This window comes from Chelonoidis abingdonii, chromosome 4 (assembly GCF_003597395.2).
Source record: "Chelonoidis abingdonii isolate Lonesome George chromosome 4, CheloAbing_2.0, whole genome shotgun sequence".
NCBI lineage: Eukaryota > Metazoa > Chordata > Testudines > Testudinidae > Chelonoidis > Chelonoidis abingdonii.
Window position 1 is genome coordinate 23,646,078 of NC_133772.1, and position 25,973 is coordinate 23,672,050.

The following is a 25,973-nucleotide window of genomic DNA, read 5'->3' on the forward strand; positions in this document are numbered from 1 at the left end:
GGCTCTCTGCACTGGCTGTGCGTTGCCAGTGTCCGGAGTCTCTCTGGCAGCACATATGCTTTCATCCCAGTACCACAGCATCATTGCCCCAGGCTGCTGCCTTAGCACAAAGTGCCAGAGGGACTGTGCAGTGAGGTTCCTGCCCCAAGAGCACGGTTTGCAGAGCCCAGCCAAGGCTGACTCACCACAAAGCTCAGGGCTGAGCAGCTCCAGGGGTTTAGCTTGTCCAGTTATAAGAAGGGGCTGGTTGTGAAATCCAGATCTCCCAGTTTCCCTGCTGTCTGGAGCAAAGCTTTTGTCTCAGACTCATCTCTGCACACAGTGGTCCAGCTCTGCACTGTCACTGTAACAATGACACTTCCCACCCACAGAGCTCAAAGCACTTTAGAGGGGGAAACTGAGGCACAGAGACTTGCACAGTGTCATACAGCAGCAAACCGAGGACCAGGCTCCAGGACTCCTGACTCCCACCCCAGTGGTCTGTCCACTTGATTAAGCTGCCTCCCCTCTAGCAGAAAGCACAGACCTTTACACATCAGACAAGCCAGCGGTTGTGCTCCGGGACAGAGCTTTCAAGGCAGGGGGACAGATCATGTTATGGGAGAGGGGGGATGTCCATGGACAGTTCCCCATTAGGTGGAAGACTCCCAGAGGAGGATCTCAGGGTTGTGATTTTCCATCTGCACATCAAAGTGCTCCACCTCTGGAGGGGGGCTCTCCTGATTCGCTGAGCAGCTGGGCGTCAAACCCAGCGGGGCGGGCTTCCCAAATCACTTCCAGTCTTCACACTGCCATGAAATGCTAGCCCAGGCCTCCCTGCTGCCCGCTCCCTCCCCTCAGCCATGCCCACTGTTTATATTGGAAGAGGCTGCCCAGCAAAGCCACTTCTAGGAACTCTAGGACATTAGCGGGGTCCAAACCTCTGGCTCCTCCGCTGACAGCATGCTGACAATGGCGGCATTTAGAGAGGTGTGGGCGCATGCCATCCCGGCGCTTCCTGCTGCCAGGGCACTGCAGCTACCTCACACACACAAGGACTCCCTGGAAACCAGGCTCTACTAGGAGCCAGGGGCCCGATTCTGTTCCCAGGGAAGCGGCACAGGATCAGGCTCTGTGTTCCCAGAGGGAAGATGGGCAGCTGCTCTCCGCAGTGGATGGATCTAGCACCCTTCCCCCTTTAGACACTCACTGATGTCAGGGAGGCAGGACACGCTTTGGGCCTTGCTACGGGCTTGGGACAATCTCCGGCTGGACCAACCTCCATGCAAGAGATAGATGCTACATAGATGTCCCGCGTGCCTCAGTGTGCTGGCCTGCAACAACCCCTGCTGCTTAAGCACCAGAGTGTGCACTGGCTTAGTGCCTGTGGACAGATGTCCAGGGCTGGACAGACAGACTGGCCACATTTCTGTCACCACAGACTGCAGGGAGGGGCCAGGGGGCCTGCAGCAAAGGACTCACGGGAGCTTTATGCACCCAGCCAGCCAGCTCACATACCCTCCCATGGACATCTGCACTACGCCACTCCCACACCTCCCTGCTATGGGCAGCGCCCATCTGCACTCCCACACACAACACTCCCATGTTCACCACATCCCATGTTCACTCCCATGTTCACCCACACCCACATCTTACAGGTGCCCAGACACCCAGCCGACCACGAGACACCTACAGAGCTCCTCCAGTCCTCCCACACGTCTCACAAGCTCACAGCCGGGCTGGGCAGACACGTGTGCACACACATCCTGTCACACTCACTTTCTCGCACGCACAGACATGCAGCCCCTGAGCCCCACATCAGCTTCTTATGCCCAATATTTAGCTGCTGTCCATGGGGCAGAGGGATCCCTCTCACGCGATCTTTGATTTCCACCTCCCTGGTAAGGCCGGGATCCAGTAACCTGAAAGCCGCTCCTTGATCCCTCACTCCGTAGTGAAGGTGTCAAATCCTGGGCAGGGCGACGGGTGCCAGTGACAGGGCTGGTGAGCTGAGATGCTCCCAGTTTCCTTCGCTGCAACCCAGACAGATTGCTCTATGTGGGAGGTGGGGGGAAAGGAGCCAGCTGGCCCTGGGCCAATGCAGCTGGCCACAGCTGTTCTCTCAGGGCCCAAGTCACAGAAAGAAGAGTATGTTTTGCCTTAGAAACCAGGGAGGGGTTGGACCAATGCCTTCATTCAGAGCTGCACACTCAGGAGAGGGGGCTATTTACCGTGGGGTCACACAGCAAGGATGGTAACCTGCATATCCAAGTCCTCTCTCCCCTTCGCTTACCCTGGGGTCACACCATTGATTGCAGCAAGATTACTGCTGATTTACACCGGGTGAGTGAGAGGGCCAGACAACACACACCACGTGACGAGGGGCTTGGAGGTTCCTATAACAATCACAATTATTATCAATGAGCCTATGCACTTATACAGCACCTTTCACTGGAGGATCTCAAAGCACTTTCCAAAAGGGGGTATTACTGCTGCTAGTTTATAGATGGGGAGAATGAGGCCCAGGGTGGCTCGCGACCAAGATCACCTGATGAGTCAGTGGCAGATCGGAGAATAAAGTCCAGCTCTCTGGACTCCCAATCTCCTGCTGTAACCTCTAGGCCACAGGCCCCAGGAGCACACATTTTATGTGTAGCTCTCTGTTCTGCGGGATGGATGTGCAGTGCAAGCGAAAGGAGCGAGGGGTATGCACTGAAGCAGGGGGCACAAAGAGTTAAATGCCCCCCTTCGAGGGGTAGTTCCTCCTGCCCTGGCCTGCTCCAGCCCTGCTCTCTTCATCCTACGTCGCCTCACTCCTCACCCAGCCCACTGAGTCACAGCACGGACTGTGACAGTGCCAGGCCAGCTGGGATGCAGAGGGGCTGGGGCTCCCAGTAATCCTTGCTGCTTATTACAGCGTGGTAAATATTTATACAATAGCAAAACATCCCTGGACATCCTTCCCCCCCACAAGCGGCAGCCTGCACAGCTGCCTGTGAGAGAGGGCCAGCTCACGGCATGCACACAAACACACAGAGATCTACCCAGACAAACGCCCAGGCGCACACAGAGACAGACGACACATGTGCAGGGCCACAGCTCACTGGCCAAGTTCTCTCTCCCACAGGGTCCTCTCAGCTTCAGAGGCGAGAGCCAGACGCTGCCGTGGTGGCAATGACTTCATGGGCTCTTCCGGTGGGAGCCCCCGTGTGTGGACTCAGCCCTTTCCATGGGGTTTCAGGGCCTGAGGTTGGAGATGGCGCCCAGCCAGCCAGCCAGTGTCGGGGGGGATCAGCAAGAGAGCGGACAGAGCTGGAGCTCCAGCACCAGTCCTGCCTCAGACAGGATGACGCTGGGGAAAGGCAGCGAGGACTCCCCCCTCCTGCAGCTTACTGAGCAGCTCAGCCAAACAGCTGCTCTGACCTCCTGGCTGTGTTATGCTACAAGGCTGCTGAGAATAGCAAGCCAGGCTGGCCGTGGGCCGGCTGCTGGGCATCGTGTCTGTCCCAACCCAGAGCTCGACGGGAGACCCCATGTTAGAGGGGCATTACTTCCTTCTTAGCCTCACGCCCATAATCATCACACTGACATGGGGGCCATCACCACCACAAACTCTCCCTCATGTGGGAGCAACGAAAAAAAAGTGTCTCTGCCTACAAGTCACCCCGATCCCTGCAGGAGCTTCCAAATTCCAGCCCAGCCTGACTGGAAGGTATTCATGTCTTTGAGCTATACACAATCACAAACCTTGTTAGGACTGATGGTGTCCTATGCACCCTTCTTTCAGGCTAGATGGTGGGAGCAATTAAACATCCCTTTATGTAGTGATAGCCAGAAACAATAAAAGCCACTGCCCAAGGCAATGGTCATCTAACAAGGCCTAGTCAACAGTTAAGTCATGTGGGCTGAGTGGTTCCCCAGGGACTGATTGCAAACACAGGGGCTGGGGGGTTGTTTGGAAAACCACAGCCGTTAGAAGGAGAAAGCCACAGTAAGCGAAGCAGTGGTGAACATTGCCTGCAGAGACAGGTCTGGAAATGGTGAGCAAGGAAACTGCCTGCTGTGAATTATTCCTACTGTGTACAGGGGAACGGGACTCTGTGTGCATTCTTTACAAATAAACAGGAGTGGCACCAAAGAATATCCCTGACTCATATAATCAATTTCTCCTCCTAATGGAAACAACCCGACAAAGTCACCAATACTGACTAACTGCTCTGGCCAAAGGGGCAATAGTATCACTCCAGCCTCTCTAAATATTACAGGTGGCTCCCCAAATCCCTGCCCTGTGTGTGGAGCCCCCCAAATAACCCCAACCCTGAGTTCTCTTCCTAAATACTATCCCAGCGTGCTGCATTCCAGGGCATCATCACCCCTTGATCCCCTCCCCCAGTAACATTTCTGGAGGAGTCGTCCAGTCTCAGCCAATCTGAAGCCACTGGATTGTGCCTAGAATCCCCACGCCTCCTCCCCAGTCCCCACTCTCCCAAGCCCTCCTAGAGTCTCCAGCCACCCTGGGTGCCAGCTATCAGGAGCAGACAATGCCCAGGGGCACCGTGTCTCCGCTCTGGTTGGCATCACTCCTTCCATGTGCCCCACGGTGAGTGCTTGCTGGGCTGAGGCTGCATGAGGCTCTCTGCATTAGCAATGCCACCAGTGGGGAATCATTCTCCCCCCAAAAGAATGATCTCTGGTTCCCAGCTCAAGCAGCAGCCAAGGGGCAGCTTTTGGTGCCCACAGTTCCATTGAAACACAGAGGTGTGACCCATGGAGACTACAAGACCCAGCATGCAATGCTGTGTCTGACCTCCCACAATGTCTGCTGAGCACATGGAATGCTGGGGACTGTAGTCTCCGTGGGCTGCACCTTCCTATTGAACAAGAGGCCAGTCCCAGTGGCTCCGTTTCATAAGAGCAACAGTGGGGCGGCCCATGGCCTGGTGATACACTGCTGGCGAGTGCCTCCTGCCCTAGCTATTGGACTATAATGGTTGTGGAGGGGGATAATCTTTATGTCCCGGCTTCCTTTCCTTTTAATGGTGAATCAGACAAATTGGGGCCCAGGAGGATACCCCAGATCAGGGCTGGGCTTTGCAGAGCAATCCCGTGACTCCCACCCCACCCGTGTCTGCATGCATGAGACTGCTCAACTTGTGTCGCAGATAAGTCCAGCTCAGCACCAAGAGTTTTGTGACTAAAGCTGCTCTTCCTCGTCCTTTTATCCCGGCCTCTCAGCCAGAACTCTGGAAAGCCCCACTCTCCCCCGCGCCCGGCTGGTGTGTACCCTTCCCCTCCTCCACCCGACGTGTGGGCACACTGACACATGCACATACCCCTGTATCCCAGTCTGCTGGTGACTCACACAGCCAGCAAGCATCGCCTCATAAACCACAGTGAGGGAGGATGCAGTTACCTCGATAACCCCTAGCCTGATGGAATCAGCTGTGAGGCTGGGCAGGAATCTGCAGTAACACGCTGCCTTCTGCAAACCTGCCGGCTCTAAGCCAACTGCGGGCACCGCTCCTCCCATTTTACCCAGCTAAGGCTTAGACTTCCATGTTTTTGCTTTATTTTGCTTGGTGACTTACTTTGTTCTGTCTGTTGTTACTTGAAACCACTTAAATCCTACTCTTTATACTTAATAAAATCACTTTTGTTTATCAATAAACCCAGAGTAAGTGATTAATACTGGGGGAGTAAGCAGCTGCACATCTCTCTCTATCAGTGATATAGAGCGCAAACAATTTACAAATTTACCCTGTATAAGCTTTATACAGAGTAAAATGGATTTATTTGGGGATTGGACCCCACTGGGAACCGGGTGTCTGGGTGCTGGAGACAGGTCTATCAGTGTTATAGAGGGCAGACAATTTATGAATTTACCCTGTATAAGCTTTATACAGAGTAAAACAGATCTATTTGGGGTTCAGGCTCCCTAAAAGGCTGAACACTGAATGCTGGAAAAGTCCCTGTTAACTGAGAAGCCCCTGGGCTGAGTGAATCTCAGTTTCAGTGAACTGCAGAGGGGTATGGCCTAACCTCTGGGTCTGTGCTGAAGTTAACTGGAGTATCTAACTCAGCAAGACAGGAGTGGAGGGGTACCTGTTCTGGCAGGAAGGTTGTTCTCAGTGGTATCCCAGCTCATCAAGTGATAGTCTCGAGGGGTGTCTCTCTGCCCGAACCCGTCACACCTTGTCCAATGTATAAAGAATGCAAGCCTTGTATGGCTAATGATCATCCGTCTTTTCCAGGTCTAGTCTGCAGGTCTCTACGGCTGACCAGAGAGCTGGGAGGGGTGTGGCATTAGAACGACCAAAAAAGTGAATCTGAAGGGGGAAGGGAAACTATTTTCATTCCAACTCTTCCTTTGCCATGTGCTCCTGCTAATGCCTGTTTTACCCTCCCCGTGAGAAAAGTGAACCATGCAAAACTCTGCCCCAGGGGACAAAGTAGGTCTGCAAAAATCTTGACATCAGTTAGGCAGTTGGTGTGCCAGAAGATGCCAGGACCAAGTCCTAGGAAGCCACCAGCAAGAGCTGTGGCTTTGCATCCAGGTTACAGCAAATTGTCCACCGTATTCTTCCTTTGAGAAAATGGGGAATCTCCCCGTGGGCCTGACCAGCTGTGTGAGTCCCGAGTGCTGGCTTCTGCTACTCTGGAGGGAGGGGGATGAGCACCCGCAGCACAAGACTTGCACCCGTAGCAAGCACAGGTTTGAATTCCACCAGAGCAAACCCAACCCTTCCTTCTGCAGTGACGGGAGCAATCAGATTGGCCAGGAGCCAGTCGCTGTGCAGGGATCAAGGTCCTGCTGCTGCTGTGACACTAACCCGCCGCCTCCCCTTCCCTGGAAGCCATGGCCTTGGGGTGCACCCCAAGGCCCAGCATGGCCTTTGTCCCCACACTTTGGCTGTCACTTAAGCTGCCAGTGGCTCTCCCTGTCCTGCCCCCGCCCATCTGGAACACTTGGTAGCGGAGCTGCTTGCGGTTGAATGGACGGAGTGATGATATTGGCAAGGGCGGCTCAGGAAGGCACCAAGACACCCAGCATGAATATTTCAAGGCATCGGAGCAGAGCAGCCAGTTCATGTGGAAGGAGCCAGGCTTGTCTCAGATCAGCTTGACATGGAACAGGGTGATTGTGTTACTGCTACGATTATGGAACTCACGCACCGAACCAGAGAGACACCCGCCCCTGCTGGAACCCACGGCATCCCCCACGTGCTGCTGTCGCAGCTCCTAGCTGAGGGGAACCAACCATGGATTTGTTCTTATCTGCTAGGTTCAGGATTCAGGCAGCCTCTGTGTGGCTCCTACAAGCCCCTTGGGATGCCCTAGGAATAACGACAGGCTCCGGAGCAGGGCTGTCTTTTCATTGCGTGTGTACAGCGTTAGCGCTAAAGGGGCATCATCACCGCCTGAGCCTGCTAGGTGCTGCTGCTATAAAAAACAACTCATTCATGGTTCCTTTTATCTGGGAATCTCAAAGCACTTTCCGAGCTCAAAACTTCCCTGGGAAGCAGTTAGGACAGTGTGTCCACTGCTATTGGATTGTGTATGCACTACACTGCATGCACTACAGTCGAACTGGGGCCGCTTGTCTGACAACAGTGAGGTGCCAATCAGGAAGCTGTTCACCTCCTGAAAGATCTGTAACAGGGAAGTTTGGCAGAACATAAATGAATCAAACTGCACAGGCAACTGCTACCTCCTGATTGGCTGCAGCTGATTTCTTTGACAAGACATATTCACTTCTGATGAGCCAATCCAATGGTGGATGCAAATCTATGCTCTCTGACTGGTTCAGAGATTAATGACAGCTCTTTTCCCATCTTTCTCCTTTGGAATGTCATTGTCAGAGGGAAAAAGTGTTACCAACCGGAAAACCACAGTCATCGTGGAGAGAGTTTTCCGATGTACCCGTCCTGACTGCACGCAGCCAGCTATGGCCTTCAGGTTTTGGCAAACATGATTTATATGCCTGAAATGTCCTTACATTGACTTTGGGGGTTGTACATCTTAGTGTTCACCTCAGCGGAAACTAGTATCTACTCCCTGCTTGCATTTAGATGGGGAAACGAGAGGCTAGTGAGATTAAGGGCAATGTTTTAAAAATGGCAGGGTCTCACGTTAGCCACCCAGAACCTGAGGGACCCACAATCAGCCTCCCAACTTCCCCAAGCAAGCCAGTGGCAGAGGTGGGGATAGAACCCAGGAGTCCTGGCAGCTGGTCCCTGAGTTCAACCATTCGAACACACTCCCCCTACAGCAGGGAACTGTGGCTCTGAACAATTCCCTCTGTGCCACTGGGGAATGATATGGTGGAGAAATGTCTCCCACCCCTGACTCAGATGGAAACAGCCTCTTGGGGGTGGATTGTAGGCAAGTTCAATGCCTGGGGGAGGAGATGTGGGCTCTTTTCTCGGGAGGGGCAGGCTGGGAGGGCAGAAGGGGTACAGAAGTGGATGCTGCAGTTAGACAGGTCAGGTCCAGGGCTTGGCACTGTGAGTGGGTTTGAGGAGGAAGCTCCAGAAGATTTGGGCCAATGGGGAACTACAGCAGCTGGGCCTTGCTCAGAAGTGGCGCTCGGTTCTTCTCCATGGAAATTCTTGGAAACCCCATGTCATGCTTGGGTGTGATGCGGTGCATTCCCAGAGCAACAGAAGCCACGGACGAAAGGCACCAAGGAGCAGAGAGGGGGTGTCCCCTACCAAAGGCAGGGAAATCTCCCCTCCTACTCAAACACTGAACCCCTAAGTGGCAACACAGCTTCAAGGCTACCCGAATTCACAGGCTGTCACCACATCAGCAAATCCATGGCACATTTGGCAATGGAAACGAAAGCCCATTGCTGGCCAGCAAGTTCCTAGAACATCCTTAGCACATCTGCTAGGGAACGGACTCTGCCCGGTCGTGCTGCCATGGACACGTGCCTGTACCCTCACCCCCCGTCCTGCCCCACACAAACATCTGTCACACAGTCCCAGCTGCTCCTTGCCATGCAGGCAGATGGAGCAGCGCGGCCAGGGCTGCGCTCCCACATTTCCCCAGTACGGCAGGTACATGCCTGCCACGCTAGCAGGAGAAGGAGACATGGGCGTTGAGTTTCTAGCATCACAAAGCCCCAAGCTGGGGCGGTTTGGATTCAGAGCCTACAGAAACAAGAGGTGCTAGAATTCCGCAGGGGTTGTGGGTGTTGAATCCATGGGTCTGGGCTTGACTGGTCTCTGGAGGCCGGAATGCTGCAGCTGTAACCGATCAGGACAAAGGCTGCCCCTGTCCAGCTGGTAGTGCATTACAGAGCCATCAGATGCATCCCGGCCTCCCACAGCTCAGGCCTCTGGCCAGAGCCCAGCAGAGCATGGAGACACTAATTTTTCCATTCCCAGCACCTTCTGCTGTGCTACTGCCTGGCGAGGCAGGCTTTGCCCAGTCGCTCTCTCCACAGGGGTGCAGCGAGAAAAGCAGAAACGCTACGTTAGTGTACAGAAAAGGAAAAGGGAGACACCTCCAGGGAAAGAAAGGGAGAACTGGCAGCTGATCTCTGCAGGGCTTCAGTCTCTTATCATCATCCAGCCCCAGGCCAGAACCACAGTCCCCTCCTGCTATGGACCTGCCCCTGTGGGGATGCTGCTTCCCTACCACGCTGAGTAGTAGGTGAATACAGAGCTGGGGGAAGGTATCACGCTGATGCTATGTGACCAGAAGGGGACCCCTTAGGGACTAACTAGCTCAGAGGTGAGCAAACTACGGCCCACGGACCACATCCGGCCTGCGGGACCCTCCTGCCCACCCCCAAGCTCCTGGCCCGGGATGCTAGCCCCCTCCCCCGCTGTTCCCCTTCCCCCACTGATTCAGCTCGCCCTGCAGCTGGTGCCATGCTGTGGGCAGCAGGGCTGAGAGCTCATGGGGCAGCGCAGCTGCAAAGCCTGGCCTGACCCAGTCTCTGTGCTGTGCGGTGGTGGCAGTGGCATGGCTGGCTCCAGCTGGGTGGCGCAGCTGTAGCACTGCCAGCCACCAGTGCTCCAGGCAGCGCGGTAAGGGGGCAGGGAGCAGGGTGGGCGTGGATAGAGGGCAGAGGAGTTCAGGGTGGTGATCAGGGGGCGAGGGTGTGGATAGGGGTTGGGGCGGTCAGAGGGTGGGGAACGGGTTGAACGGGGGCAGGGGTTCTGGGGGGGACAGTCAGGAATGAGAGGAGTGGTTGGATGGTGCAGCAGGGGGCAGTCGGGATGAGGGTTCTGGGGGCTGTCAGGGACAGGGAGAAGGGGTGGTTGGATGGAGCAGGAGTCTGGGGAGGGGGGCATCGGAAAGAGAAGTGTGTGGGGGGGGGCATGCCTGGCTGTTTGGGGAGGCACAGCCTCCACTAACCGGCTCTCCATACAATCCATACAATTTCCAAAACTCGATGTGACCCTCAGGCAGGCCAAAAAGTTTGCCCGCCCCTGAACTAGCTGTTGTGGAGCAAGTGTGAAGTGTTATGAAAGTCCCCAAGGGGCGTCACTGCCTCCGGGCTCATTCAGTTGCAAATGCACAGGAAATTACTGCCTGTAAGTCACCCCTGGCCTGGGGGCTACTGATGGCAGCGCAGGCCCCACCCAGGATGCTTGGTCCTGCCACCTGCCTCAATCAAGCAGTCTGGCTGCGTGGCACAGAGAAACCCCAGCACCGCTGACCATGTGGGGACAATCCAGTCCACTCTGGGGAGCTGGGCATGGCGGGGACTAAGGCTGAAGCTGGGAGCCGTGCCTTCCGCCAGGAAAGCGGCACCTATGAATCCAGATCACTCCTCCCTGGGCAGAGGAGTCACACAGAGTCTAGATACCATTGCTCCAGCCTATGCACCACTTAAGTCTTGCTTTGGCCCAGCTTCAGCGGTGCACAGGCCTCAGGTGTTCCCTGCACAAGCAGCTGGCTGTCCCTGCAGGGGCAGGCTGGGGAGCGAGGAGGAGTATGGGCAGGAGGAAGAAGTGACAAGTCTGGTTTGGATGAGAGCCATCCAGCTGGGGCAAATCAAGTAGAGAGTTTGGGGGGCAGGGAGCTGAACCCAGCACAGCTAAGGGGATGGGGGAGAGGGGGAATGGGATGTACCCCATTGAGCTCCCCTGGTATCAGTGCAGTCTGAGAAACATCTCAGGAGCCCTGATTTAATTACATAAAAATAACCAGTGTGTGTTAGCCGTGTGGTAGCCCCGCATCACAAAGAACCCTCACTTGGCACAGAATGCAACCCACACACTTATGCAGAACATTCTCACCCATGTGTGTGCATGCACCCCCCCTTCACATTCACCCACACATGTGTGCAGACCCTCTCACACACAGGTGTGCACTCACACACAGGTACACACACACACACACAAGCTTTCATGGCTCATCAGTTCTGCGGTGGAGCAGTTTCGTGGCGAAATACAGCCAGGTCACTATTGATTCCTGGCTCTGGAAAAAAATCAAGACCACAAAGGAGGCTGATCTGTCTGTTTTGTAAACGTCATCTGAAGTGTACAAGGCTCCCTGGAGAGCTAGAGATCTGAATCCCCCACCCCTGCCTCCTACACACACACACACAGTACAGGCACACAGAGCAACGCAATCACATACACACAGTTGCCCGAGGTCACCCTCCCACCCACAATCTCCCGAGGTTTAAACTGCAGCAGTCAGCGAGCAAGCCCATCTCCTGCAGTCAGCCCTGCTCTGCAGATGAGGGGTGGAGGTTAATTAACCCTGCGAGCGCTGAGCCTCACAATGATCAATGGGATTGGGGGCACCTTCCCAAGTCTTCAGCGAGGGATGCCAGCGGAGGCAGGAGAATTAAGGGGTTAATGGGAGAGCCCCTGACTCTGCACTAATATCTGCACTGCACTGTGACCTACTGCCCTACAAAATCTCGCTTCAGCATCACATCAATTTCCAAAGGGACGCCCCCCGCAATGTATTAGCAGCCCAGTCTCAAGGTGGCTAATGGCCCCATTTCGAGTGCTTCGCTTCTGCCTGGTGCATTAATGGCTATGGGAGACGTAGGGTCAGCTGGGGAAGTCACAGCATCTTACTGATTCCAGGTCACAGTCAGCTGGGGAGACATTAAAGGCAGGATCCTGAATTGGACTCGGGGTCTGGAGTGCTCCAGGATGGTACAGCACAGGCAGGGCAGCTCCCCCACAGCCACCAACATGCCAAAGCTGGAGGGAGCAGCTGGAGGGGTGAGAGAGAAGTCTGGCTTCCATGGCCTTGTGCCTTCCCTGCAGGCTTCAATTACAAGGTTTGTGGGGCAGGGATGGCATCTCATCCATGTTCCGTACAGTACTGTGCACGCGCCCATCCTTGGCCTCTCAGCTGAGGTGTCAGCAAAGGCTCTGCTCATGATGGCAGGTTTCCACGAGGACATCGATCCCCCAGGATCTGGACTGGGATCATGCACCCATGTCATCAAGGCCTGGCACCACAGGAAACAACTGACAGGCACTATCAGCCTGGGCTACCTTGGGAGTGATCACCTTGGGCATGAACGTAGGACCATCCCCCCTCTGACTCTCATATGCCCCAGAGAGATGCCACTGTCATACCTAGAAGATCAGCAGGTCCTGCAGGTCTCTGATATGACTGTGCACCTGGGCACGCAGTACTGCTGGCCCGAATTATATTGCACCTGGCCCATATGGAAGGGTCCTGGGCAGCCCCAGCAGAGGATCTACTGCTGCTAATGGCACAGCCCTGTGGTCACAGATCTGACATTGCTCAAAGGTCAGTTCCACACCCACCTGTTTGGACGGTCCTCCGGGCCTGTCATGAACAAGGCTCCAGATCTGGCCACAACTTCTGCAAGGAAATCCGTTAGCATCTCTGCTCCCAGTTCCATCTAGATCCAGGGAGGAGAGAGCCCCAGGAACCCAGGGTCACTAGGCTGAACCCAGGAAGCTTGAAGTTGGGAGCGCTCATGCACCCTGCTCTGGGGCTGGGTGGGGAAAGGGGCAGGGAAGAGAAGCATGACTAGCTCACGGACTCCAGAGCAACCCCGGGTTTCTGCATCCGAAGCAAAGCAGCTGATCCGCAGGGCCGGATTGTCAGTGACAAAGACAAGAATCTCGACACACGAGGCAGAATGCGCTCCTCCCAACACAGCTCGCATCACTCAGACTGCGTCCCCAGAGAGAGCCATGTCTCAATACAGGAGAGGGGACTTTTGTCTCAGACTATTTACGGACCCTAGTGAGGGGGCTGTGGTTAAGGGGTACGGCTGTATCAGGAAGAATTGCTAGAGAGTAATTGTTTAAGCTGCAAACTGGCTTTGTCATTGACTGGGTCTGTTTTACTGTTGATCGTTTCGGAGGATGGCGGCAGCACGCATGTTTCACAGCCCCAGATAATCACCGTATGAGAACAGCCCCCTAGCACTTTTCATTGCTAGATCTTCAAGCGCTTTATAAAGGTGATGGAGAAACTGAGGCGCAAAGCGGTGAAGTGACTCACCCAAGGCTATGCAGTGGGTCGGGGCCATGCCCGGTGAGGAACTCAGGTCACTCAGTTCATTGTCCCATGCCTTGTCCACTAGACTTCTCTGCCCCTCCCCTCCACATAGTTCTGAGCTGGACCCTGCCTCTGGTGTTTGCAAACGCTATTGACAGATCCTCCAAGTAAGCTCAGGATGCCGGGGAGAGGGGGTTGGGAGGATGGTTAGACTCCGTCCTGGCTTCAGTGAAAGGAGCGAGTTGGAGCAGAACAAAGCCCTGCAGCAAGACATGGACCATTAAGCAAAGCCATCCCATCCCTATCTCTCCAGAGCGCTCTCAAAGGCAGCGTGCAGTCAGCGAGGTCTGCCAGGCCCTAGGCCCCAAACCATGTGATTCTCGCAGTACTGGGGGTCTCAAGAGCCTCAGCAAGGTGGCTTTCTCCTGAACAGCTGGGCACTTGGAAGGAGAAGGAGAAAATGAATCCCATCTGTGTGAGGGGCTTTAAACAAAGGTGGGAAACCCACCGGCGAGCAAAACGGCAAAGCAGAGCAAGGCAGCAGGAAGTGACCCTGGGCATGGGAACCACAATGAGCGGGGGCCGCTTTTCTCACTCGGTGCAAAGGCAGCTGCAAAGGTGCTGTCTGTTGGATGCATCTTCCCACTCAGTCCGTCTAAGCAGCTTATCAGATGGTCCATGCCCCCGCTGACGGCTCAGCATCAAGCTGCTATGAGGTGTCACCTACACAGAGGGCTTGGTCTTGGCTCCTCTCTGCACCTTGGCTTCCAGCCAGCCAGCAACCTGAATCTCTGCACACCAAGATTGCAAGGGATGAGTCCCTCCCCTGCGGTGTTACCTGACCCCATGTGCTGTCCCGTGTATGAACCTGCACTAACTAGGCTTCTGCATCTGTCACATCATGGCATTCGAGCTTGTGCTTGCACAGGACTATCTGAGACAAAACAAAGCCAGATCAAGAGGATGGCATGGACTTCACTCTCAGCAAGTTTGCAGATGACATTAAACTGGGAGGAGTGGTAGATACACTGAAGGGTAGGGAGAGGATACAGACGGACCTAGACAAATTAGAGGACTGGGCCAAAAGAAATCTGATGAGGTTCAACAAGGACAAGTGCAGAGTCCTGCACTTAGGACGGAAGAATCCCATGCACTGCTACAGACTAGGAACCGAGTGGCTATGCAGCAGTTCTGCAGAAAAGGACCTAGGGGTTACAGTGGACGAGAAGCTGGATATGAGTCAACAGTGTGCCCTTGTTGCCAAGAAGGCTAACGGCATTTTGGGCTGTATAAGCAGGGGCATTGCCAGCAGATCGATGGATGAGATCATTCCCCTCTATTCGGCACTGGTGAGGCCTCATCTGGAGTAGTGTGTCCAGTTTTGGGCCCCACACTACAAGGAGGATGTGGAAAAATTGGAAAGAGTCCAGCAAAGGGCAACAAAAATGATTAGGGGGCTGGAGCACATGACTTATGAGGAGAGGCTGAGGGAATTGGGACTGTTTGGTCTGCAGAAGAGAAGAATGAGGAGGGATTTGATAGCTGCTTTTAACTACTGAAAGGGGGTTCCAAAGTGGATGGAGCTAGACTGTGGTAGCAGATGACAGAAACAAGGAATAATGGTCTCAAGTTGCAGTGGGGGAGGTTTAGGTTGGATATTGGGAAAATCTTTTTCACTAGGAGGATGGTGAAGCACTGGCATGGGTTACCTAGGAGGTGGTGGAATCTCCTTCCTTAGAGGTTTTTAAGGTCAGGCTTGACAGAGCCCTGGCTGGATGATTTAGTTGGGGATTGGGTCCTTCTTGAGCAGGGGTTGGACTAGATGACCTCCTGAGGTCCCTTCCAACCTGATATTCTATGATTCAATGAGTCTATGATCTCATGGCATCCACCATCCAGGAGCAAAGGTGCCACAAACATACCAGGGCTCCTGCTATTTTGGCCCACAAATGGCTCCATGAGCCATGAACTAGCCTGTAGGAAATACCACAATACCAGGGCGATTTATGCCTAGGGCAGACATAAAATGATATGCCCCATCACTGAAGGGGCTTCACAACCTAGTGCAACCAGAGAGTGGCCTGTGGTCAGGATGGAAGAAAGAGAAGTTGTTATTATCACTACAGTTTCAGTACTTATTCAAGCATTCAAGAATTAACAGGGCCATGGAGTTACTCCTGATTTACATGGGGGTGAGTGAGGGGGGAATCGGGCACAAGAATTACTCCTGATTTACACGGGAGTGAGTGAGGGGGGAAATCGGGCACAGGAGTTACTCCTGATTTATCGCCAGACCCCACCCCCCACATAATGGAGAGGTTGGGGCACTGATACAGCCCCTTAGACATGTTCTATATTTAGCACTGATTCACCTGCACAGGGACCAAGGGCTTGGCTACACTTGCAAGTTGCAGCGCTGGTGAGGGGGTTACAGCGCTGCAAATTACCAGGTGTCCACACTTACTGAGCTCAGCCAGCGCTGCAAGTCCCTTCCTGCAGGCTGGCTGTACTCCTGGTCTGCTACGGGTGTAGCGAATCCAGCGCTGCTGATACAGCGCTGCTCATCAGGTGTGGACACTCACCAGCGCTGTTATTGGCCCCCAGGGTATTAGGAGGTATCCACAATTCCTGTATACAACAACCGGAAGGTACTCCCTGGAGCTACTTATCTAAAAAACAAACACAGCTGCTCTTTGCTGCAGCGAGCGAGCAATCGAGGCTTTGGAATGTTCCACAGCTGTTTGCTTGAGGAGACAAACAGCACGGCGGGGTGGGGGGGGAGGGGAGGGAGTCCGTCGGAGAAGCTGCTTATCTGGTCTGAAGCCTTTTTACATTTAAGAGTGATTGAGAGAGGGGTGGGGGAAATGGCCAGAATTTGCAAGGCAGGGAGCTGTCACACAATGTCTGCTCCAAAAATCCATCTCTCTGTCTCCCCGGCTCCCTGTCACACTCACCCCACCCCTCTTTTGAACTTGCAAGGCAGGAGCTGTCACAGTGTCTGCTCCAAAAATCCACTCTCTCTGTCTCCCACAAGCTCCCTGTCACACTCCACCCCACCTCCCTTTTTTGAAAAGCACGTTGCAGCCACTTGAACGCTGGGATAGCTGCCCACAATGCCACCACTCCCAACAGCGCTGCAAATGCTGCAAATGTGGCCACACTGCAGCGCTGGTCGCTGTCAGTGTGGACACACTGCAGCGCTGGCCCTACACAGCTGTACGACCACAGCTGTACTACCAGCGCTGCAAAAATGTAAGTGTAGCCATGCTCCAATTGTGTTTCATTCTGTGGGTGGGGTGGGGGAACCTAGAGCCAAGCGCTAGGGCAGTAATTGAACCCTGCCAACAGGGACACATGCCACTTTAATGGAGCTCTCTGCAAACCATATGCTTTGCCTTTCATTTGGCCCCAGGGCCAATAATAAGCTGGCAGCTGCTGCCAGGGCTTAGTGCCCATGCACAGAGGCACTGAGGGGCACTGGAAGCGCCGCCCGCAAGATCCTGTAGTGGCACCAAATCTTATGTAAAGGGGTCTATAAGGTGTCTAAGACCAGGTTATGGGTTGCTGGTTATGATTATGCTGTTTAATATGTGTGTATCATTTTGTAGTAGAAGTTCTGAGTATTGGCTCTATACTGTCTGTATTTCAAACTTATTGCTGTGCTTCTGGGAGACACACCAGACAAGTTGATGTTAGCTCTCGCCTAGCCTGCTTGATGGCCATTAAGGACCACCAGCTACACAACTGACCCACTGAGAGAAGGCAGATAAGCCTTGTAATACGCAGCAAAGTATGCAGGTAACGTGCCTATGTGCTCCAGACTCCATTTTTGCTGTACATTTTCCACAGTAAGACAAGAGGTTTCTTACACCTGGAACAAAACTTCCATCTCCTCATCTCCATCTTGTCTTCAATCCTGCTTTCTTACCTTCATGGACGGGACCATTTGCTACAAAACGAAGCTCTGCCAAAGGACTGAATGACCCATTCCAGCGGGGGATGTACTCCAGAGATTTCATTTGAACCTCCAGTTTACTCCATCACTGCTACAAGCCTGAACCAAGAACTTTGCCATTACTGGATGTAATTGATTCCATTTAACCAATTCTAGCTCTCATCTATATCTTTTTCCTTTTATGAATAAACCTTTAGATTTTTGATTATAAAGGATTGGCAACAGCATGATTTGTGGGTAAGATCTGATGTGTATATTGACCTGGGTCTGGGGCTTGATTCTTTGGGATTGAGAGAATCTTTTTCTTTTATTGAGGTATTGGTTTTCATAACCATTCATCCCCAGGACGAGTGGCACTTGTGGTGATAGCGGGAAACTGGAGTGTCTGAGGGAATTGCTTGTGTGACTTGTGGTTAGCCCGTGGGGTGAGACCAAAGTCCTCTTTGTCTGGCTGGTTTGGTTTGCCTTAGAGGTAGAATAACACCAGCCTTGGGCTATAACTGCCCTGTTTAAGAAATTGGTCCTGAATTGGCACTCTCAGTTGGGTCCCGCCAGAACCGCATCGTTACAGAGGCATCAAGCAGAGAGATGGAACTTCTCGGGCACAGAGCTCACTGGAGGGGCAGGCATGGGGATTTCTGAGCGAGGAACCTGCCTGCTGCTCCTAGTTTCTGTGGTGTTCAGGAGGACGGGCCTGGGTGCACGTTCTTTGTAAATAAACCAGATCCCACCAAGAACTGACCTGAGTCACAGCATCGATTTCCCCTCTTGACAGAAACAACCCTGCAAGGCCCTGGATATGGCTACCACTTGGGCCAAAGGGGCAACATCCCTCTCTAGGGCAGATCAAGGAGGTCTGTCACTTTAGCCCATTTTCAGCCTTTAGCCACAGTAAAGAAAGTCACTTAGTGCCCTATGATGTGTTCACATGGCCACAACCTGTACAGAGACCCACCACCGCCGCATCGCCAAAGGCCACTGAGCAGCCACCAGTAGGCAATAATGCAGCATCATTATCACTCCAGGTAGGATCTGAACCTGTGACCTAGAGCTGGAAGCCAGTAACCCCCATCCCCGCAGCCAACCAGTCTTTTCCTACCAGCCTTAAACTCTACAGTCATCAGACTTTCCAAAAAAGGAGCTTGGGGCCCCAACTCTTCTGGCTCCTAAAGTCCTAAGAGCAGAAGCTCCGTCACTGAGCACGGAGGGAATTGGCAGGCTCTGTCTCGGGAAGACTCCCCTGGATGTCGATGGGCTGTAGGTCAGATCCCAAATTGGCTCTGTCTCCCCCAGGCAGCCTCAGAGCCCTGCCTAGCTTCCGCTCTAGGCTCCTATTGAACCTCCCAAAGGGGGCAGCAACAATCAGCATAACAAGCCAAGTCCACATCCATACAGTATGGACACTGTGGGCTCTCAAGGTCTGGCTACACTGTAGTTCAGACACCCACGACTCGCCCGTGCCAGCTGACTCAGGCTAAGGGCCTGTTTCACTGTGGTGCAGACATTCCCTGAGCTCTGGGACCCTCTCATCTCGCAGGGTCCTAGAACCCAGGCTCCAGCCTGAGTGTCTACACCACAATGAAACAGCCCCTTAGCCCGAGTCAGCTGGCAGAGGCCAGCTGTGGTTTTTTAATGGCAGTGAAGACATGCCCTAAAGGGGCAACGCAGAGACCCAATCCTCTTTACATGTGTCTCTGGGAGCAGCCATTTCCCAGGACACAAGGGGACCTGCGCTAAGTTGGTGTATGTGGCTACCACAGCCCTCTCCCTCCCCCCCAGCCGCCTTTGCTTCTCACCGACATACGCCAAAAAGAAAGGGACTGAGCCTGTTAAGGGACAGGGCTCCTTGAACAGAGCAGCCATTTGGGATCGGGGGAAACATACAGGGTTACTGGTCTCATCATGTGTCAGAGAGTCCCCGAGACACCCACCAGCGCTGCAGGCTCTCACTGCACACCACAAGCAGCTGGCATGGCTAGCAGCTGTAAGCAGCGTAGTAGGCCAAACACCTCCCCATGCTCTGGGACAAATCAAATACCAGGATTATTTATTTTCTCATGCGTTGAAACAGGAAACCTCCAATGTGCTGAAATTCTGGCCTTGAGTCAGAGGCGGGGGCGGGGAAGAGACGAGGACTGGATTTTTGTTCAACACAAAACCCCCCAGGCGGCATCTCAAGAGCTCGACAGGATCAGTGTGGGGAGGACTGCGTTTCAAAAGAACACAACACATGCTTTAAATCCAGAAAGCCCCACCCATCTGTCCCCTTCTAACAGCCACTTTCACAGCATTACTTGGTATCAAGAAACCTCTCCTGGACAAGAGTGGAAGAGAACTCAGATGGGCTGGGGAGACTAGATGCAGCTCTTTGCAGGGATTGGCTGGCTGCCGACGCCTGCTAGCCTCAGGGTCTGATCCTGCCAGGTGCTGAGCAGCCTCACCTCCTAGTGGGGGACCCACAAGAGGCTGAGTGCTGCTGTGGGGCGCTGAATGATCCAGCACCCCTTGGGGACGGAACAAGCTCTCCAATATGGATTTCCCCTCTGCAGCGCCCTGCTCCCGTGCAGCAGGGACTGCGATCTATCTGCCCCTTTACTTGAATGCCCACTGATGGTAACAGCCAGGAGGTATGGCAGAGTCACTGGACTCAGACCTCTTGGTTACACATCTGCCGCCCAGAGCTGTGAAATTAACAAGGACTTGTACAGAGCTCTCCATGCTGCAGGGGTATTTTTAGGATCAAGGTGATACCCCATACCTCGAAGGATGTTTGGGCTATTTTTCCCCCCATTTTTATACTTCCAGGAATAAATGGGAAACTCACGACATCATCTCTCTCCCTGTGAGCTTCCATTTCTGACACACAGTGAGGAACAGACAAGGCTGGGCTGTATCAAATGAGATCCCCTCCACACCCACTGATGTCAATGGTGGATGGACAGAGCTGAGCACAACCCAGGACCAGGGCCCCCATCTCTGCTCACATGGAGCATGTGTATGGACCAGCTGGGCTGCTCTGGGAAGGACACCAGGGAGGTGGTGTTTCTTGGCATCCTGTCTCAGAGGCTTGGTCAGGAATTGTTGGTTGACCCCCTTCCCGGCTGCTTTTAGCCACGGCTGGAGTCCCAGCAGATCCAGGGCGAGCTGCCTGCTCTCCTTCCTCTCCCTGGGAAGGCTCAGCAAACATTCCAGCAGCACAGGTGCAGTCAGCTGGGGCGCTTCCTCCAGGAGTATCGTCTCTAACCAGGGATCACACACTGCCATAAACCAAAGATAGGCAGCCCAGAAAACACCCCAGCCTGTGGTTAACCCAGTCCTGTCACCCTGGCTACGGAGACTGACCTTCCCTAAGATGCTTTCTCCCATCCTGTCCATCTGTAGCCTTTCCCTGATGTGGGGGTAGGGGTGGGGAAGAGAAGGTGAGCTGAGTTTAACCACATGTGCACCAGGGATCAGTTAGTAACCATCCCCCACCGATCCCAGACTAGTACTCAAGAAGAGCCCTGAAAGCATCTTTGCTGGTTCTAGCCCTATCAGGTCCTGAGACACTGGGTCTTAAAATCACGTCCTTCTGATTACAGTCATACTTTTCCCTCTCCTTCACCAACTGCCCGCTGGTTAGGCAGCTGATCTCTCTCAAACCACCAAAGCACCAGATTCTCAACTGGTGTAAATCAGCACAGAACTACTGAAGTCAATGGGGCTACACTGTTTGACACCAGCTGAGGATCTGGCCCTTTGCAGAAGCGCATGGCAAATGCTCTAACATGTTAATTTCTCACCTTAGTCGCTGTGGAAGGAGCAAGTACTAAAGTCAGATCAAAGATCAAGTGGCAAATACAGCCAGATGGTCATTGGAATACAAAGCCCCAGACCTGAGGACCTGAGCGAGAAGTGAATGGCTCACATTGCGGAATAGCTCCGAAGCCCACCAGCTTCCCCGTGGTTATTCAGCACTTCTTCCCAGTCCTCTGGAAGGATGCACCTGAGTATTGTCCTGTGGTCCCCCAGGGTCCATCCATAGAGCAGCTGGGAGGTGCTTCCCAGCAGGGGCAGAGACTGACACACACTAGGTCTGCTTGAGTTAGTGTGCTACAAATAGCAGTGTGGCTGCAGTGATGGCATGGGCAGTGGCCACCCAACCCTGCCAGAACGTACTCAGGAGACTAGCCTGACTTGCTGTGGCCACGCTGCCACTTTTACCTTGAGCACAGCCTGTGTGTCTACCTGAGCTGGGACGCTCCCTCTCAGCTGCAGCGCAGACAAACTCTCGGTGTAGCAGGGCTGTTTTGGCACCAGGCCTGGCTCTCAACCTAGTATCATTGCCATTAACTTTGCTGATCCCCAAATGCGGCCTACGTCAGAGAAAAGACACTTCCAGAGCTGCCCCCTGCTGGCTGTATTCCTCTCAAACACGCCACTCTGCCCGGGGCACAACAGCACCTTACAGGATGTTGGCCCGCTGGCCTGGCCCAGCAAGGAGCTCCATCTCTGCAGGACACCAGATACTAATTATCACCTGCCACAAAGCATGGAACCTGCTAGAAATATAGTGAGTGGGGGAAGGATACTGCGATGTATCTAATCACCAATCCTCTATCCATCCATCCACCCCCGACATGGATCTATCCATCCATCCCTTTATGCACCCATCTATCTATCCATTCACCCACCATGCATCTATCCATCCATCCCTCTATGCACCCATCTATCTATCCATCCACCCACCATGCATCAATCCATCCATCCCTCTATGCACCCATCTATCTATCTATCCATCCATCCATCTGCTCTTTCTGTCTCTCTCTCAGTCTCGTAGACTCAGATCCCAAGGCTGAAGGGACCATTGTGATCATCTAGTCTGATCTCCTGTATAACACAGGCCGGAGACCTGCCCCACAATAATTCCTAGAGCAGATCATTTAGAAAAGAATCCAATCTTTGGATCCCCCATAGTCCTTGTAAGTCGTTCCAGTGTCAATGATTCTCCCGGTTAAAAACGTACGCTTTATTTCCAGTTGCAATCTGTCTAGCGCCAGAAGTGGCACTCACCCCGTGGTGATGTCGTCATCCTCCGTCAGGGTCTTCCCCATCAGGTCGCTGTCGCTCATGTACCCGGACTTCAGATCCATGTCGTCGGTGTCCAGCGACTCGACGAGCTCCAGCCGGGAGATGTGGCTCAGCTTGCTGGGGCTGCGCATGGGCATGGTGTGGGAATACTGCGCCCGCTCGCCATGCATGTACCAGCTGGGGGTACCTTCCGACCGGCAACTCCCACCCACTGAGGGAGCGTCCCCGGCCTGCAGCCGGGGGCTGGATTGACCGTAGCGCCAGGACAGGGGGGAGGAGCGGTTGGACAGGCTGGACATGCTCCTGGGGTTGGCTTCGTCGCTGTCGTAGCAGGTCATCTCCAAAGAGCTGCAAGGAAGGAGCAGAGAGCAAAGCTTTAGGGATAGGGGATTCCCTAGGGGAGAGGTGGAGTCCTGGGCTCCATCCTGCTATCGGACCTGCAAGTGCTCAGCACCTCTGCAAATTAGGGCATGACCTTAGCCACCCAGTTTTGACACTTCGGGTCCAAGGATGGGGTGGAACCAGGATGGGAACCCAGGAGTTCACAGTGCTAGGCCACTGTCTTAACTGTAAGCCTCTCCCTCTTCCCAACTGCCCCTGATCCCTATTCCCATGACCCCAGCGGCCCCTATGTTCCCCTCATTTATGTCCTTTCCCCCTCCAAATGGCTCTGTACTGCTCTCGGGCCCTTCCCAAGTCTCCCACGTCCCAGGCTAGTGCCCTACCCACTGGGCCATCCTCCCTTTCTGAGCCTAACGGTACCGAGGAGTCAAGCTCTGGGCTTGCCTTGCCACTGGCCCTGCAGCGCAGCAGGAAAGCAATGGCAGCCTTGGAAGCAGAAAGAGATTAATTTAGGGGACAGCATCCCATTCCCTCCCTGTGCCTTGATTTGAGAGGCAGCAGAGGCAGGCGCTGGCTCCCCACTCGAGTAAGGGCCCCCTTTCAATTTGATTCAATAAAGTGGGTATTGGATGGTAAATACAAAGTGATGATTAAAAACAAATTGACGGTGGATTAACAGCTCTGGAGAGCCGCCCAGCAGAGCTGGTTCCAATCATTTTGTTGACGCACAAGAGTTGTCTTATTAAATCTAAATTAAGTGGATGGTTTGGAGCCTGTAAACTGAGGGACAAAGCTGCCAACATCTTGCTTTGCGCAGGCTCCTGCACCATGCGGGAGGGGACGTGCCTTGGCTTTCTGGGTGCAAGCTCTGGGAAATGCATTTCCCCAAAAAGATTTCAATGAGGCCCGGTTAGTATTGCACCCCCTGCTGACAGATATGCCTAGAATATGGCAGGCCCAGAGCAGAGAGCCTGCAAACTCACTTCCATCTGCCTGTAATGGGGAGGAACTTCACACAGACAACTTGGCTGCCATTAAATGGAGGGCTTCCTCCGCCCTGACTCTGGGATCCTGCCCCTGACTGTGAATCGGCTGTTCTAGCCAGATGGAGAGCAGGTTCTGAATCCATAGGAAGCAACTGATCTCTGGAATCTAGCAGAGACAAGAGCCAGGGCGGGGAGAGTACCATGCGGACTTAGGGGCACCAGCAGAGCTGAGTAAGGGGAGTCCAGGGCTTGGATAGCAGAGGGAGTTGTATGGCTGGATGGAGGTGCATGGCCAGAGCTGTGGTGTGGGGTAGCAGCGGGAGCCCTAGGCTGGAAAAGCAGTGGGGACCGGTAGTGCAAGTCAGGATTGAGGGGCATCAGCAGAGCGCTGGGGTGAGGGCAGCCCAAGGCTGGAAATGCAGTGGGGGCCGGGGGTGCAGGTCAGATTGTGGGGCATCAGCAGAGCGGTGGGTGGAGGAAGCTCGCACAGCCCCTGCCATGCACTCAAACCAGCCTATTACTTCCTTATTTTCATATCAGCCGTTTCCGCAGCCCTTCCAATCTGTACTGTACACAAACTGCACTTCCTCCTGCTGCTGAGTGGCCTGGCTGCCCAGCACCTGCCTCCTTCAGACAGGGGAGTCTCCACGGAGACGCCTCCAGACTCTCTGGACACCTGCAGGCTCAGTAGGCAGGGGATGGAGAGACTTGGCTGACTCAGCCCTGGCTAAATTAGGGATTGTTCCCACTATCTGTTTTGCTGACTCATCAGGCTGCACAGGGCAATGAACAAAGGGAGACTGGCCTGAAATCCAAGTGCATTTGCTAAGGCACAGAGGGGGCTCAGCCTCGCCCATTGCTCTGCCCAGCTGGGATGTAGGGGATGGGAGTCCTGTCCCAGCGGTTATTCAGTGCTTAGCTCCTTCAGTAAGGCATTTGACATGGTTCCACATGGGGAATTATTAGCTAAATTGGAAAAGATGGGGATCAATATGAAAATTGAAAGGTGGATAAGGAACTGGTTAAAGGGAAGACTACAAAGGGTCATACTGAAAGGTGAACTGTCAGGCTGGAATGAGGTTACTAGTGGAGTTCCTCAGGGATCAGTTTTGAGACCAATCTTATTTAACCTTTTTATTACTGACCTTGGCACAAAAAGCGATAATGTGCTAATAAGTTGCGGATGACACAAAGCTGGGAGGCATTGTAATACAAGGAAGGACTGGGATATCATACAGGAAGATCTGGATGACCTTGTAAACTGGAGTAACAGTAACAGGATGAAAATTAATGTAAAGTGCAAGGTTATGCATTTAGGGATATAACAAGAATTTTAGTTATAATTGGGGACACATCAGTTGGAAGTAACACTGAGGAGAAGGACCTCAGAGTATTGGTTGATCACAGGATGACTATGAGCCGCCAATGTGATATGGACCTAAAAGCTAATGCAGTTAGGATGCATCAGGAGAGGCATTTCCAGCAAAATAAGGAGGTGTTAGTACCATATATAAGGCACTGGTGAGACCTCATCGGAATACTGTGTGCAGTTCTGGTGTCCCATGTTTAAGAAGATGAATTCAAACTGGAACAGGTTCAGAGATGGGCTACTAGGATGATCGAGGATGGAAACCTGTCTTATGAAGGAGACTCAAAGAGCTTGGCTTGTTTACCTAACCAAAAGAAGTTGAGGGGGATATGATGCTCTTTATGAATTTATCAGAGGAATTAATATCAGGGAGGGAGAGGAATATTTAAGCTTAGTACCAAATGGATATAACTGGACACTAGGAAGTTTAGACTTGAAATAGATGAAGGTTTCTAAGCATTAGAGGAGTGAAGTTTGGAACAGCCTTCCAAGGGGAGTAGTGGAGGCAAAAAACATATCTGGCTTTAAGACTAAGCTTGATAATTCATGGAGCGGATAGTATGATGGGATAGCCTATTTGGCCATTAATTTAGCAATTGATCTTTGATTAGCAGGTAAGTATGCCCAGAGGTCTGTGATGGGACGTTAGATGGGATGGATCTGAGTTACTACAGAGAATTCTTTCCTGGATGCTGGCTGGTGAGCCTTGCCCACATGCTCAGGGTTTAACTGATAGCCCTATTGGGATTTGGGAAGGAATTTTCCTCAGGGCAGACTGGCAGAGGCCCTTGTCATAAACAGATAGCTA

The 25,973-nt window shown here is 53.3% G+C and overlaps 1 protein-coding gene across 6 annotated transcripts in view; it reads right to left on the minus strand.

Moving 5' to 3' along the window:
- NAV1 (neuron navigator 1) overlaps nucleotides 1–25,973 on the minus strand; it is a 321,220-nt gene that overhangs the window by 73,053 nt on the left and 222,194 nt on the right. For 5 of the 6 annotated variants that reach the window (XM_075064962.1, XM_075064958.1, XM_075064961.1 and 2 more), the window contains one exon: nucleotides 22,451–22,816. The exons of the other annotated variant lie outside the window; for it this stretch is intronic. In XM_075064962.1, coding sequence (XP_074921063.1) covers nucleotides 22,451–22,816 — 366 coding nt within the window. The remainder of the gene's footprint in view (nucleotides 1–22,450; nucleotides 22,817–25,973) is intronic. 6 annotated transcript variants of the gene reach the window in all.